The sequence below is a fragment of the Diorhabda sublineata genome, chromosome 8 (assembly GCF_026230105.1).
Source record: "Diorhabda sublineata isolate icDioSubl1.1 chromosome 8, icDioSubl1.1, whole genome shotgun sequence".
NCBI lineage: Eukaryota > Metazoa > Arthropoda > Insecta > Coleoptera > Chrysomelidae > Diorhabda > Diorhabda sublineata.
This window is the reverse complement of record NC_079481.1, coordinates 8,273,722-8,291,813: the sequence shown is the minus strand read 5'-3', so window position 1 is coordinate 8,291,813 and position 18,092 is coordinate 8,273,722. Positions and strand designations below refer to the sequence as shown.

At 31.9% G+C, this 18,092-nt stretch overlaps 1 protein-coding gene across 2 annotated transcripts in view; it reads right to left on the bottom strand.

The window, feature by feature from the left end:
• Positions 1-9,745, bottom strand: part of LOC130447969 (butyrophilin subfamily 2 member A2-like) — a 189,980-nt gene extending 180,235 nt beyond the window's left edge. For both annotated transcript variants that reach the window (XR_008910291.1, XM_056785054.1), the window contains exon 1: positions 9,476-9,745. Coding sequence is in view for 1 of the 2 variants with exons in the window: in XM_056785054.1 (XP_056641032.1) it covers positions 9,476-9,572 (97 nt within the window). In the remaining variant the exon portion in view is untranslated. The remainder of the gene's footprint in view (positions 1-9,475) is intronic.
• Between the last annotated feature and the right edge of the window lie 8,347 nt (positions 9,746-18,092).

The following is an 18,092-nucleotide window of genomic DNA, read 5'->3' as shown; positions in this document are numbered from 1 at the left end:
TGCTAGTACCTTCCAAGCATTCGTCAAGTACTTCTCAATGTTTGCAAATAGAAATGTAAGCCTCCACGTCAGAATAGGATACATGGAATGTTATGTGTGGTCAGTACTGTTGGAAACTTGGACCTTGAAAGCTCAAATGATCAAAAAACTTGAAGCGTTTGAGATGTAGCGTCTTCAAACTTGAAACATTTGGTGTATACATTGACATTTTTGAGGCAACTAGGTCAGGTCAAGTACTTCTGGAACCATCCTCTATAAGCCCTTTTTCAACAATTTCAGATTATTTACTGATTGTCGCTGTTCCGTATCCGATAGAAAACTATATCTGGCATTGATGTGTATATTTTACTAGGCTTCATAAATCGACTCGAAATAAATAGTGAAATATTATCCAACCCAACGTATTTACGAGCTCATTTTTCATCAACGTATGAGAACAGTAAGTAATCAATATGGATTTTCGAACGGAAAAAGCTAGATTATGACAAATGTTGAAGACTTCCTTGTCGTTTCCCCTTTTTCATGATATTTTAATGTATTACTACGAAATCCTATAATAAATAAGGATTAAGACTATCTCACATTTTATTAGCTGTTCGATTATTGGTAATATACATCAATTTCTGGTATAGATGGTTATTTATTTTGACAGTTATGACACGATTGTACGTTGAATTATTGGACTCACGTGTATATTATATTGTTAAAACGACCGTGGCTAATTTTACGATACAACAAAAAATTCCATCGTTTACTGTTGTAATTTCAATAATCCTTGTAGTAATTATAATCATCCCTCACACATTTTCCAAGAGTATTTAACTGATTTTTGGGAAAACAGATAATTGTAGAGATAATTAATTAAACTAGTATCAATTCTACATCAATCAAAGGACGTAGAATAGAAGTTGTTAAATTTCAAACGTGATATACTATTAAATAAACAAAAAATGGAAACTGCATTCAATTTTTAATCATAATTTATTATAAAAATTGGTATATGTTTAACAAACTTTTCCTCACGATTCTGTTAATGAACGAATAAAACCTAGCACTCCAAAAAACTTTTAAGACCTTCAAAATACACTCTCTGAAGCTTTAATGATCAACGAATAGTCTTTGAAGGACTATAAAAACAACAATCTTGAATTACTTTATTTGTGTTTTGCTTCGCTCTATTTATAAACCTATAATTAGTATACCCAAATATGCTCTAATTATACTATACTACGAAAATATAATTGAAAATTTGAATGGCATCATATTAAAATAGTTTTGGAACAAAATTTTAATGAAAAATGAGACAAATATAAAAGCTTTTCGCTGTTACTACCGTCTCTTTTTTCTTTTCTCTCCTCTTCAGAAATTTCAAATTAGTTATATATATGAAAATCAAATTTTGATGAAATTTCAAATCATCGTAACATACGAGGAATGATTACACTGTTTTTGTCACACAAACCTTGTGATTATTTTCATTTATTTTGAAGTATCCTCATTAGAAAAAAAAATATTTCGTTTCAGTCACATCCAGGATTTTCATGACAGCTATATACTCGTTCCTGAACTAATTTACCTGTTTTTGTTTGAATAACTCAATTTAGGCGATTGCATCTAACTAAGTTACGTTTATAGCATTATAAATATGTCACGAAACTGTTCTAAAAACCCTGACAGTTTTTGATAAGTGTGTAGAGAATTAACTTCTATATCTCAGCGTCGTGAATTAACGTCTTTAATTGAAAAGTGCTATTCAGACTATTTTTTTTCCTCCTGTACGCCATCAATATAAACAAATCATCACAACCAAGTTCAAACACACTCTCCAGTACCCAAACTTGTCTTGGTCCACAGACCAATCCTACATAGTGCCGAACTGCTTGTGCCAAAGTTTCCAAATCAAGCACAAAGTCAGGATTCTGTTTTTAGTCCTGAGTGATCCAAGTTATAAACTTTAACTGAGCTTTTAGGGTCTAGATTAAACGACTGGAATTTACTTTAAAATGAAACATCACTTTTTCAAAGCAGATGATTTGGTCTATTGTTATAACATTTCTGTAGTGAGGAAATTTTTGAATTTTTGATATTATCCAAGTCAGTGGTACTGTTGATCGACTATTTATAAAACTAGCGGAAAAAAATGTTTTTCAATGTCGGTTGCCCACGATTTTAATATGACTTACGGAAAAATTGAACATGTTTGGAAAATTTGTGGATATTTTGAAGTCATTGCTCTTTTGTTTGGGCTGCAATCCAACTAAATAGTCCTTACATGAAAAAATATGAATCCTGATGACATACTTTCCCCACCGTTGCATTTAAAGCTCGGATAATGAAAAGTTTTATGGAAACTATGCCTAAAAATGGCACTAGATTCTTATAACTGGAAGAGAAATTTCTTAAACTCAGCCAAGCAAAAATTAAAAACAGAATATTTGGAAAAATGTTTTTTGAATATTGGTCAAAATTTTGTAGGAAACAATAAAGCAGAAAATTACAAATATTCCATAATACAAACATTTAGGATATAGTATGTCTTTGAAAATAAATTTCTTGTCTTCTCATCTGGATCTCTTCTGATTAGGACCTAAACCACCAATTTTTGAATGAATATTAGATAATAATAATAAGGAAACAATTATTTTTCTAGCACGTAGAAAACAATAAATTATTTTATACGCAAAAAGAAACAACTGCTAGAGACGTGTTTATAATAACCCGCAAGAGTTTCAGATTTCATAAACAACCCGCAACATTCATTTACATTTCTAAGGAATACTTTGATTAAAAAGGGTGAAACATCAAAAATACCACATCAAATACGAAATATACCCAGGTTAATATTTAGGGATGTCGAGAATCCCTGTTGCCATTACCACAACAAAAGGAAATTTCTTCAATAAAACCGAGCAAATATTATTTAAACAACAAAGACTCCATTCCTTTCCAACGCTCTTAAAATAATATTTCAAGTGCCTGAAAGATAATTAAGGCTTCGATTTATTATTAATTGCAATGCCCCTCAAGAACGTTAAATCAAGCGAATGATTCGTAAATTAAAAAGCAATATTTCATCAATTTAAAATAACATTGAATCAGTTACACAATTTCTTCAGTGACACAGACCTTTATGCTTTACGAAAAGTTACTCAAGCAATAACAGAAGTGGTGGATGCAACCTACGCAATTAAAATCACTTCTCGAGGGACCTGTGTATGGCTATTACTCTGATTACTTATCCTGGTATTCGACAATTAGGAAGAAATAAGAAGATCACTTCAAGAGCAGCTTGAGATTCGGTCCTGGCAGAAAATACGATGGAATTCTGCAGTCCTGGATGCCAATACGATGTTTTCTTTGTGAGGTCAATTGATAATTCAGTAAACCAAGATTGTTCTATTCACCACTAAGCGAATCCAACACTTTCTTAGACTGCTATCGTAAGGTACAAATGAAAGAGATAGTTGCTTTCAAGCTATCAAGGTAATGCTTCATCGAGAATATTTGGAATTAGTAGCCTGGAAGTGCCAGGAAGAGACAAGGTTCATGATTGGTCCCGACGTAATATAATAGAAAGAAGTTCTAGGGTAATCATCAAGATTTTAGAGGAAAGGATTCTAGAGCTTCGTTTCCTAGACTCGTCGGAATTTCGAATAGCTCTATTCGTATGTAAACATTTTCCTCTTTTCTGTTTTCTTAAATAATTCAGGTTCCCAATATGTAGAATACACAGTTACCCAAAAATAATGTGTTAAATTGCAAATGAAATCGTGATATCGATCACCGATAGATAATATTTATTAGATATCCTATTGAAAAATGATTTTAGGACGATAATATATTAAATTTTAAACTTTAAATTCAAATCTTCAAATCAACAAAGATACAGCACAGTTAAAAGTTTACAGTTCTGTTATCAAATTCATAACATATGTAAGTCAAAATTCGCGTAGTTTGGATTCCTGTTAATTTGAGAGCAAGGTAATATAGGAGAATTAAACCATTTCCAAGTTTCAACTGATATAGGACACTAGAAATTTCGACGTTATGGACAACGTTCTTGGTATTTGAAGTTATGCAGTGATATTGAGATTACCTTTGTGTAAGTTAGATGTTCCTAATAACAATTAAAGCAAATTAAATTATAGAGTATAAAACAAAATTGTATATTACCGTGGAATGATGTACATACATGCCTCGTGGTAACACAAACTTGTGTTTTATTCAATTTACAGTACTACGTTTAAAACAAATATTCACAAAATTTAATTATAGCGAAACGTTTTCAAATAGGATTTACTGAACATCACCAATTTACTAAGACATCTTAATTGAGCTTATAAGGATGTAGGAGTCAATAATTTTTATATCATACGGAAGTTGTAATACAAAATCGGTCAAATTTTAAATATAAACGTCCAACCAAACTACTGATAACATAACAAAAAGTAGATATGAACAAATTATTGGAAAATCACATTGCTAAAATGAATCAGATCGACATTTCATGCTCAATTGTCATAATTATGTTTCCTAAAGCTTGAAAAAATCACTTAGAATCGCGAAAGTAGAATTAGCATATATAAAATCATCAGTTAAATATTTAAATATATTCCAATCGAAATCTATACATGAGAATTTGAAAATATGGTGGAGGACTTTGGAAAATTTGGTGGGCGCGTCTAAAGAAATTTAATGGAGGCCAATAAAACGCAAGTACAAATATTTGTAAAATGGAATTATATAAAATAGAACCAACAAACATTCCTAGCTGTATATCTTTAATTAATTTTGTCGATTTATAGCTTTTAATAAGGTCGGGTTATTAGGTGCTGAAATTAATAAAATGTCATTGTAGACAATAGTCGCGAAATAATAAAAATCACCATGTGGCTACCACATCTTAAACCTTCTTTGTTCTTCCTTGTCACGTTCGCAATCTTGTAACACTTTGTAGTTTCGCCAAACCACAGCCGTACATTCAGCGAAAAGATGAAAACTAATATGGTGTCTTTTTCTACGTCTAATTTTTTTTATTTTTTGAGAATTTCTATTCCACCCCCAAGGTATTATATTCTCTCGGGGACATGATTGTGAGAAAATTGGATGTTCTTCTTCCATCTCGGACGACTTTTTAAAATGTTATTTATAGTTATTGAAAAAGGTTGAATTTCTATGCGTTTACATGAGAATATTTGTTATTGATACAAATAAATACTTTTCCAATAGGGAATATTGATGTGAACATGTTTCGATTGTTAGTTTCGAATAAAAAGCATATGTACCATAAATTTTCAAATGAGAACTAAGGAATATATGGAAAAATTCCTACGAATGGTCTTCTCATAAATTCCTGATTTAAGATGACTACGATTTTATCCTAAAAACTACTATTCACTCAATAGAATATGTGTATGAAAAAAATAACAATCAAAATTTGGATTGGAAAGCTGGACCTTAACAAAAAACCAAAAAGACAAAATTCAAAGTGTAGATGAGGAATATCCAAGAGTTATAAGAAGAGATGGAAAGGAGAATTAATGAAATAGAAATACAACCGAGAACAAGAGACGAAAATGTGTGTAAAATCCGCACAAGAAGAGGCCGAACAAAAAGTTGGAAGATTTAGTATAGAAAAACCTGAAGACCAGAAATAAGACATAAAATAAATCAAGATTATGACACAAAATATAAAGCAATAGACAACATTTATAGGAGTAATCCTCTGAAGTTATATAGTTACTTGAAGAGAATATGGGTAGAGATTTCGTCCTCTATGTAGCATCTTCAGGTTTCTATTGAAGTTGATTTTGGTAGATTGTTTCCACTTAAGTTAATACATTCTTCCTTAGCTGTAAATTCTCAGGATTATTTCTCTCTTTCTTGACCCCTGTTGATGTTTTAAAAGAATTCGAAAGATTCACTAGTTATCTATGCATATTTAAAAACATTTTAAAACTCAAAATTTCACTCAATTAGTTTTAAAAAGCTTCAAAGTTGATGTATATCATAAAAAATCTTATATAACTAGTTTCTTATTACAGAATCCGAATTTTTAGATACTCCCAAGTTGTTAGATAGTTTATTAAATTGGTTGATGATAATTTTACAATAATTATGGATTCACCATTCGCAAAACGTTCGAGAACAAACGACATACTTATAATTTCCAATCAAATCTCATCAAACACGTACCTTCCATTATATTTTAACATTTAATCTCATTCCGCATTTATATTTCCAGAAATATGATTAGGGTTTCGTTTTAGGGTGCGAAATCCAAGAATAGAAAGTCAAACAGGCATGTAATTGATATTCTGGATAATCCACTACGCGATTTCGATTTCTGATATGCTCGTTACTTGGAACCCATACAAATGAGTGTCATAATAAGTTCCATTTCTATTAAGAAACGAATGGAAAAGTTCCTAATAACATATTATGGAAATAATATATATTCAAATGAAAAGCAAGAACTATTACAAGAAAAAATGATTATCCTGATAGGATAATACATTATACAAGGACTATCATAACAGATATCAAAATATTTCAGTAAACTGTAATACGAAAAATCTAGAACTATGAATATAAGACAAACATCTCAATATTTGGGATAATCAGCTTTTTAATGTCCAAATTTTCAGTTAATATACTCAGTATTTTTTCGATTATGTGCATCATGGCGGTTGTTGATTATCAAACTTCAAAGATCATTCTTTTATCAAAATTCATCAACAGAATCCTTTTTACAGTAAAACCTATCTCAGATAATCCCTAAAAAGGCGAGTTCTCATTGAATGTAAGTAAATTCTACTATTCTAAAAAAGAAAATGAACAAGTAAAAAAAATATTATCGTGTGGCGTCATACATTAATGTTCATAACAAAAAAATCTGAGAATAAAGGTGAAAATAACGAAGGTATTTTGTATCCCTTTGTCCAATTTACAAGAAGAACGCGTGGTTGGGACCCTTTTACTCAATCATCCTCATTAGGAAGTAACGATGGTGGCAGTCATATATCAACATGTAATAACGTGCTACGAAAATGCTCTTTTCAATTCATAGACGCGTTACAAGCTGAGAGGTATTTTATTGAATTTAAACTTCATCCCTCGTTGATAACACAATGATGTGATGTTTTGAATAATTGTTAAAATTGTCCCTGGAAATGATCACTTGGAAAGTCTCTTACGCCACCAATTACATTTCATTTCAACCATTGAAATTCCGTTTAATTATTTTATCCTGCTATGCGATATCAAAGATCAATAGAGAATTATTATTTATTAGTGTAACCACAACCACTAATAGGAAGTGACCTACAAAGAGACCATAACAACCTCCAAATTGAATTTAATGGATATCGATTGCATTTCTAGAAAATAATGACACCTACGCAAACAATAATGAACAAATGATTTATTAGATGTCACCTCTGCTTAATGATTATTTGTTATCAAACAAATATTAAACAATATCTTGTGTGTAAGTACCTGACTTACCTAGAAATGTCGGTATTTGTTTGAAAACTACGACTGTATTAGAAAGTGTACAATCTACACAGCATATGTTTCGGGTTTGAAGACTCCACGTTTGTAAACATGGAAAAAATTGGTTTCAAAGAAGGCAAAAACCATTCCATGGCGTCGAATTTTTGGGATGCGCGTGTGATAATTTTCATTTACTATCTAAACTAAGAATAAGTGTTGTTTCCGTTATTCCAACGACCAAAATTAGTTTTGAATTGCTACCCCATACAATCTATTCGCCAGATTTAGCACCCTCAGATAATTATCTGTTTCCAAACTTGAAAAAATGCCTCGGTTGTTAAAAGATTTTTCAACAATGGACAGGTGATGTGAAAAAATGATTATTTTGAGGAGCTTCGCGATTCTTATTATAAAATGGACTCATTGAAGTGAATTTTTGTGTTTCCTTTAATGGGTCAGGTACTTTTGGAACCATCTTCGTATATTATATCATTAAACGAGTTTTTTAATCATCCATTTAATTGTTTTTGAAAAAATTTGCTTCTAGTAATATCTTGGTTTAGCTTGGGAAATAAATAATAAATCAATGAAAAATAAGTTCATTTTCTTGACTGAATAACTAACCAAATCCTCTTGGGAATATCCAGGAAGATCTAGGAAATGACACTTTTTTATTCCTCACTCAATTTTCAATAAAATTTTGATGTTTAGAATGTATCTTGGTATCAGCTCAGTTTTTTTTTATCATTTTATCACAATCAACTGGTATAGCTCACTTTTATCGTGGAAAATGAAAATGAAAAAGTGTTTTCTCAAAATAGAAGTTTTTAGTTGTTAAATGTACTGCAGAAATTGATTGTAGTGTCTCAGATAAATGTTATAATAGTACACTGTCCATCATTGTTAGGAAATTAAAATATTAAATATTTTCAAGTATTGAATATATTTGTTCTTTGAGAAAATCCTGTCGAATCTAAATCCGTGTATAGGAACGGATAGTTGTTATAAAATTGTTGGAGTAATTGGATTTCTTTGGTTCAAAGAGAAAGTTTCCGAAATAGGAGGTTTAGACGTGGAAGGAAAATCATTTTTTGTACATAGTTTGATAAAAAATATTCTCTACAATTCAAAAAGTATGGAAACTATCTATTTATCAATATATAATTCACAACAATTTCAATTATTAACATAAAAACATACAGAAAACAGAATTTTTTACAATGGTATCATAGATATGTTATAAACAATATTACTTTCTGTTTTTAAATAATAAATGATCAATTTTTGAGATCTTTATTGACGCTATTATGTATTTGTACTAACAATAACGCCCCTTTTGAGGGATAATGATTCCAAAACATGTTTATAGTACTGAAATAATGGAATATTAGAAATATGAAACTCGATTATAATGAAACATTCTCACAAAAAAAAAGTTGAATCGATTTTCTGTCGTGTTTTCAAACGGCTTCGAGTTTCCTTTGTTCTTTTATTCTATTCTCACTTCGTTGAATATACAAATTTTCATTGAAATAGTTAATCATACAATATATGGCATAAGTATGCTAATTTTTGTAATTCCATTCGTTTGAATTTCACCATCTTAGTCTTTAAAAAAAATAAAAACCAGTGATTCCTAGAGACTTGTCTGTTGAGATAATTTCTGCATATTTTCCACGCCCATGACTTTTCCTTGCTTATATATTTTTATAATTATGTCATTTCCAGTTATTGCTTGGAATAATGAGATGAAATTTGTATCCATATGATGAAATTTCTAGTAAGCAAATACGGAGATGTAAAGTGAAACTGATGATAAATAATGTGATAACAACAAAATTTGAATAAATTAAATCAAATCGAAATCAGGAATAAATGATTTACAAATATATCAGAAGAGATAAATGATTATTTTTATTATATAATATTATAATCAATTTTTATCACGAGTTTGATAGTAATTTTTTCATGGATCACTTACCAATCAAAATAATGAAAATTGTGATATTTAGAGACCTGTCCAGCTTCATAGTATATAAAGGAAATGCACTCACATAACACTTTTTGAATCGAAACATCCTATAACGAAATCGACACAAAATTTTGACACTCCCTCGTATCAAAATTTCACTTCGAATACCAAACGATATTTGGCAATATATCGAAAAAAAAATCGCTTGTCACGTGTTTTTCCGTCTGCCAGATCAAGCGTCTAAATAGAACCGGCGTGAGCGTCGTCGAGCGTCGAACTGAAATACGAAAACTGAAAGTTTATTGAGGCGCTCTAGTAAAATCGCACGTCATGCGCAGCGCCGACTAGTTTTTCATTTTTAGTTAAATTTTAAAGAAAACTCCGCACCGCACTATATTAACGCCTTTTAAGTTGTTTCTTTGAAATAATCTCTATGGAGAAATCAGCACTATCCTTGTAAAGAGAGCGTTTTCAATCTGGTTTTGATGTACATACGTGTCAGCAAAAACCTTTTGACGAAAATCTCAAAGGGAGCTCGAAAAAAGTACGTTTTGTTATACTATTCATACTGTACTGTGCCGAATTACAAGCATTAGTTTATTAGAAGTTTTTTTTTTTTTCAAATCTGGCTATTCTGTAGAAGATCAAAGAAGTGATTTGTTCACGAATACGTTTGATCTTTCGAATATGAAATAGCAAACAAACTGCGATATGGTAGGTATTTATACGTCTGCAATAAAAATATAAAACTCTTATTAAAAACGCAATAAACTCCTCACATTTTCATATCGTATCGATGGAAAATCGTTGTTTTCCAGAAAAGAACAACGTTCCGAAGTCACGATTTAACGTATCAGAATTATTTGACCCGTGAAAAGAATTACGTGCCGACAACTATAAAATCAGACCGCGTAACAAAAACCTTCAGCTTCGATGTAAAAAAAACATACAACACAAACAAAAATCAGTCAACGAGTTTGAATAACTCATTCTTAATAGAAAAAAAGGTCAGCCAAGGAATATTAGTGATGGAGGTTGTCAACAGCATTCTCAACCGGTCAGTTGCAACATTCTAATGAATCTCCAATATAAAAAAGTTTTTACGAGGTGAATTTCAAAATTTGGCGAAGATATTTCCATTTACAATGGATGGATGGAAAACAATGGATCAAAATTAAGTGCTGTGATGATAGAAATTGCTGCAAAACGTGGAACCAAAACCGAAACGATTCTTAGTCACAAATCTATCTATCTACACTCGCTGGTAAGCTTTTTCTTGCTTTTTGTTATCATTGTGCTCAAAAAAATTCCAGTTCTTTCCACTCGTTCCTTCCGTAACTTCCTATATACCTGTTTCCATTCTCAATTTTTTTTCGCAATTATACAGCTGCCAAGTTGAGAGTTTCAGCCACCAAAGATCCAGTCACCAGACAACAAACTCAACCTCAACTCCAATATCTGGGAATCCAGTTGAGGGCTGCAACCATCCTGGATTTCCATAGATAAATCCCAGCCTTATCTTCTAAAAAACACGCCGAATGGTATGTTACAAACTGTTCCATAAATGTTACTATTAAACGTTTATAAAAACTTTAAAGGAAATTACATCGAAAGGAGTTTTTGTTTTTACTTTATTTAATATAAAATAATTTGCCGTACTTTTTTAGCACGCCTCGTATATTGAAAATATTCATTCTCCCGTGAACTTCCTTCTTGATTTATTATTATATGAGTTCGCATTAAGAAAATTCGTTAGACGGCGTCATTAAGATGTAGTTTCCAAATCACTCACAGCGACAAGCAACTCTGACAGATGACAGTGACAAGCGACAATATCGCTTCCGGTGTAAATCATTGAGAAAATCCAATCGTCGATGATTCAACGTTGCGATAATCAAATAATGAACCGAAACCTTAAAGAAAATTACATCTAGTTGAGTTTGTGTTATCTTTTTATTTTATTTCAAATAAAATAATTTGCCGTACTTTTTCAACACGCCTTGTATATCAAAAATATTCATGCTCCCATAAACTTCCTTCTTGATTTATTATTATATGAATTAGGGAGTTCGCAGTAAGAAAATTCGTTAAGCGACGTCTTTAAGATGTGGTTTCTAAGTCACCGACAGCGACAACCAACTCTGACAGATGACACTGACAAGTGACAGTGTCACCTTTATTTAATGATATGTTATTGTTGATAGTGGTAACAATATGAGCAGCTTTGTAGAAAAATGATTAAAACATTAATTACGATAAAAATTTTTATAGCATAATCATAACCTAAAACATATTAATGGTATGATATGATAAATTTCGATTCGGTGAATATTCTACCGATGAGACTGAAAAACCGACGAATCTCCTTGTTCTCAACGATGTTAATTCAATTGTATCTAGGAAGAATAGATCCGGAAAGCTCTTCCTTTAAAAGGAAACAATAGAGAAAAACATTTTCTATTTCCCGAAAATGAGAAAGGATGATTTTAGATCGAACGCAGCAATTGGATTTGTTTGATTTTCAAAGTGTTTCGCTTTAAAATTTGCACTCTATAAGATATATATCATGGTGTTTATTGTGATATAAATGTTATTGGGTTTAAATTCGACGGTATTTTTAATAATTCGAGGATTTTTCGCCAAAAAAACAAAATGGACGTAAGTAATCATCCATCGCAACTTTAAAGGACTATAACTCAGAAACGATTGGTCGAATTAGTTATTTTTTATTATTTTTACATCACTCAATCGCGACTTGTGGAACTCAGCCTTTGAAATGGTAGAATTTTTACTCTGAAACAGCTCAATAAAAATGATCTAAATATAAAATCAGTTTACCATTCCTAGATTTTTACATATTTATATTTCTTATTTCATCTTATTATATTATAGTGAAAAATATAAACCACGACAAAATGGTGGTTAATGGTAAATTGGATGGAATTAGTTTAGGCGCTGGAAAAAAAATGAACTTTCGCACTATATATTAAAACCATAAATTCAGTTAGTCCTATCATGATTCTATATTCGTATCAGCCGACTATAGGCAATAAATCCATCAAAAATCCGCCGAAAGGAGGACGTGAGAGAAGAAGACGATTAGTTATGAATGCTTATCTTTCTTCCCGGAATGTATATACGCGACGTAGGACTTTACTAAAACCGGAAGTCGTAATATTATGGATGGAAGCTCGCATAAAACAGTGAGTTGCGGTAATCCATGCCTAAAATCACTGGTATACTAAAGAAAATTCTTTAAAGGAAATATATAATATGCAAAATTTATATGTTAAATTTGAATATGTAAGTTTCAGGTGAGGGGCTACAAAAATTCTATGGAAAACACTAGATTTTTATTAAAATTTTTTTGTAATATGGTGAATAAACATCAAGTTATTCGATAAATTCAAAATTGGTATATATCATTATTCGTCACTAGCCTCAAACTATACACAAGTGTACAAGAAATAATTCGAATTCAATTAATTCTTCTTCCTATTTATATCATTTGCACTTTTTTCATCTCGGGTTTATATTCTTTTCTCTAGTTCTTCAATAGTGTTGTTTCACATATGTTTCTTTCAGAATATATTTTAGAGCAAATTTTTCCAATATTCGAACTGAACTGAACAGATAAATTTCAACTTTGATAATGTTTCATTACTCAACTTTGGTTTTACAGACTTTTGTGACGATTTGTCAATTTAAACGCCCTTTATATGCCATTTTTTGAGATAAATGATCGGATGTTTATTTCATTATAAAGAGAAAGGTATGCCGTTAATAATGGAACACAACATCAGCCAAATGGCTGCTACGACTGCGCTTACAGGACCATATCCTTTTCATGAAATTTTCCGTAACCAAATTGCAAAGCGGCTGCCCTATGTCTTCGATAGCCTCACGAATTCCCCCTTTGAGGTCTTGAATCGATGCTGGACTGTTGGCGTAGACCTTATCTTTCACGTGGCCCCAAAGGAAAAAGTCGCAAGGTGTTAAATCACAAGATCTCGGTGGCCAATTGTGATCATCTCTTTTTTTCTCGTAAAAGATCGATGGTTTCGTTGCTTGTGTGGCACGTAGCGCCGTCTTGTTGAAAGTAAATGTTGTCCAAATTAATACCATCCAATTCCGGCCATAAAAAATCATTAATCATCTCTCGATAGCGCAATCCATTCACCGTAATTGTTGCTACAGCCTCATTTTCGAAAAAGTAGGGTCCAATGACACCGCCAGACCATAAACTGCACCAAACAGTCACGCGTTGAGGATGGAGAGGATTTTCAACAATAACTCTTGGGTTTTCCGAGCCCCAGATTCGACAATTTTGTTTATTGACGTAACCACCAAGGTGAAAATGGGCCTCATCAGTTAAGATGATTTTTCGATGAAATTCCGGATCATTTTCATGCATTTCAAGGACGCAATCAGCAAAGACACGACGTTGTTGATGATCGACCGGCTTGAGTTCTTGTGTTAACTGAACTTTATAGGCCTTAAGACCCAAGTCTTTATGCAAAATACGGTGTAATGACGTTTGTGTAATGGCTAATTCCAAAGAACGACGAGGAATGTACAAACCTAGGTTTTCTTGAGCGACGTGCATGGGTTTTATTCTTCACATCACTAACTTGTCCCAACAGCTCAAATTTTTCCACCAAATTCTGTATTGCGGTCCGAGAAGGTGCTTCACGTCGACCCAAAAATGTTTCAGTTTTACGAACCGTCTCTGCCAAACTTCAAACTTTCACCATTTTTATAGTGAATTTTAATAATTTCAATGCGTTGTTGAAGCGTGTATCGTTCCATTAATGGCGTAGTTTCTACTTGTCAAATGTCAAAAAATGACAGCTTCAAAAGTGACATTTACCGAAATAGCGGGCTGTTCAAAATAACACCTCTTATTGGAAAACCCGCTATGTTAGATGATAAGAACTTTTCTTTTCTGTGCGACTCAAATCAATTCTTCTTTCTATTTATATCATTTACACTTTTTTCATCTCTCTATATTCTTTTCTCTAGTTCTTGAATAGTTTTGTTTGACATAAGTTTCTTTCAGAATATATTTTAAAGCAAATAGAGCTATTTTTCCAATATTCAAACTGAGCTGAACCAAATAATTTCAACATTGATAATGTTTCATTACTCAACTTTGGTTTTACAGACTTTTGTGACGATTTATCAATCATATGCTGTACGAAAATGATTCGGGGATTCCAAATTGCGTCAATAATAAATAATACAAAATATGAATACCAATAATGTTGTATCTGAGTACGGCACTTGCGATATTAAGTCTAGTAGAAGGGCCATAACTAAAACAATACTATTCACGGAAGGATCCTTTATAAAACCTAACTGTCATCAATTCAGCGGGTCTCCCTTTGCGTACTTTCCTTTTGTGATGACGGCACGATTTAGTATTTCCCTGAAATCCCCCTTCTTCTACGCCAAACATATAACATAACATTTTTCTCGTCCGTTTCCACTGTCGCCATGACACTTCCTTGGAATTACGAAACGTGACCCAAGAAAAAACGAGGACTAATATCGGGACAGTTCTGGTGTATTGAAAATATTACAGTGGCGACATAACTTTCCCTTGATATTTGTAGCACGCGTTTGCTACTGTGAGATGAGAAGAAACTTTTTATGTTTGTTGCGAATATTAAACGAGAAAACGTGATAGGGTATTTGGTTTTCATTTATAGTCCGAAGACAGCTATCCGGATGACACTTTTGACTTTTTATTTATCGTTTCTAGTGATAAATGGAAATTGAGAAACGCGTATCTATCTTTCTCCATCACAAATTCACTTGTATGAAAAATTGTTTCCTATCATTTCAATCATATCAAGAATGTTTCAATCTAACTTTCAAACAACTCCAAAAATCGATACTCAATTTTATTTATACCATAACATTATAGTAAAACGAATCTGCAGATCGCCATGACGAAGAATCATCCACAAATCCTTTTTAACTACTAATTCAGTTTGCCGATTATCTTAAGACTAAATTCGTCCAAGAATCTTGGAGAGTACTACAACATTACATTTTCATCCGCCTCTAAAGTTTTTGAGTAGTAGAGAAACTGTGACAATAAGAAGACTCCGCCACAATCACACGAAATATTATACGGATATTTGATATCAAAATCGTCCTGTTTATCAAAGTTCTGTCCTGTGACTGTTAAGCGCATCCTCACAGACAATACTCTAACTAACCTCAATCATGGAGCTTCCACAAAATATAGTTTTGCTTCTAAATGTTCTTGATTTTAGGTTTCTTTAGTTTTTTCGTCGATAATTTTTGAAAGACGGATGAAAATTGACGTTTCGATTTATTTAACTATTTATCAAAACATTTAATATCAAAAAAACTAATTTTAAAACAGAAAAGTCCTAAAAGTCGAAGCATAAACATATCAAAAAGTTTGAGAAATAAAAAAAAATCGTCAATCAAAACAATCAAAAAATATTTTGATTATTTTTGTGCGCCAATAACTCGAGGCACGTTAAACTGAATTAGAAAAAGAAATTTAATATTACAAAGTATGTATTACATTCTGAGAAAAACGAAACGGACAGAAATTGAATCATCAAATCAATTATCACGAAAATATAACTGTTGTAGAAGAAATTGAAGGAGCGAAAGAAAATGATGGAATTGATTTGAGTTCAGATGAAATAAAAATTTACTCAACGCCTCCTCGGTAACTGAAATTCAGAAAGCTGCTAATATTCCCAAAATGGAATATCTCTGATCTATCAGAATAATCATCTAGGTCTTAATGCGAGTACCGTAGCCACAGTGAAGAAGCGATGGGTGAAAAACGGGACCTTGATTGGCTGTGGAGAAAGGAGAATTCCAAAATGACGCTCTCTGTCGGGATTTAGACGAATCAAAGTTTCCAGAGCTATATTTGCACTTATTTATATGAATCTGGACACACAAAGACAATAACACGCATACTTGGATGGTAAGAATAAATAGAGCAAAAGATAAATCGAAAACATGAGGAAAATATAAACAGCAATGGATCCTCCTAGATTTTAAGATGATTTTTATTATTTAAACAGTAAAATTCTCACTACGAAAAAACTTTGAGCATTCATAAAGTTACTGGTCGATCTATATACCAATCGATTGAAACTGAGCTCATTTCTAGCATCGGTTCGTATTGCAAACACTAAGAAATGTATGTCAAGGGAATCACTATCTCGAATTGTTATTTAATACAGCCAAGGGGTTAAATCTCGTATTCTCGTTTCAATTTCGTTGTTTAAATATCCATAAACAGACAAATAACCTACAACACGTCGAAACTTGTATTAAATTTTTTTTGTGGTATAAAACAAACCCAATTAACTCCAGTTATACGTTATATAATTCCCTAAACTGATTAAATATTAACTGGAAACAAATAATCACAGTAAGCGTTCTTAATATTACCTGGAGCCTAATGAAATACAAATATAAAGAATAAGAGACGTTCTCAGTATGGATTGGAGATTGGAGAAGAAAAATTCATATTTTTATAATTGAATATGGCGTTTGAACCAAAACAATTCCGATTGAAATACCTCGAAAATCATTTGGTACCAAACAAGGACTGTACGCCGAATGACCCTCCATCGATTCGATGTTTTGACTGTTCAAAAACGTCTTCGTTTGATGTGATGTGTGAGAGCTCGAATTCTCGGAAAATATTCCTTGCAAACAAATCCTAATGTACCATGCATCGATTTTCCTTGTGCCAATAGAAGGGAGAATTTGCTTCGAAATGCTTGGTGCTAGATTTGGATCGTTTTGGATTCCTATGCATAGATCCACGATTTATGCATAGACGATTGTTGATTTCATTCTATTTTTTGACCAAGATAAATGTTTCGAATATCTGTAAGCAATTCAAATAGCACTCGTTCTAAAAATGTCAAACTTTATGAATGCAATGTCAAATTTGACATATTCTCATCAGTTTTGCATTATCTCAGAACTTTGGTAGTAATTTTCGTATTCAAATTATGATATTTAATGCTTGGATGATGAGAAAAATAGTCTCAACCTGTTGAAATTTCTCAATTTATAGCACAAGTTTGAAATATTGAAGTTTAATTATGATTCGCGGAGCTTCAGATAGTTTATTGGGTATCGAAACCAAAACACGATAAAGTTGTATAAAAGCAAGTAGATCGTAATTTGCTGTCTGTATTTCATTACGTGGAATAAAAAGTATGAAAATATAAATCATATCTTAATAAGGGAAGAGAGTTTAAGAACGGCTGTGAGATGAATAATTGCTTTTTCCAAGTTTAATTGAAATCACTTTTTGTCTCCCTTTTCGGCCGCCTTTTGCTCAGATTAATTATCATTTCGAGAAATTTTCCTCATTATTTTATAGCAATGTCACTATCAATTCCCTTTTAAATTCAAACATATTTAATTAATATCCTGAGGAAATTTCAGTGTCATCGGTGGATTTAACTTTAAAACCGCTAAGTAGTACTAAAGTCTAATTAATTTTCAATTTTTGAATTATTATCACGATTTGGAATCGGACATAAGATTTATAAGAAACTTTCATAAGCCGACGCTGGAAGGACCTTACAGAGAAAGCTCCGAC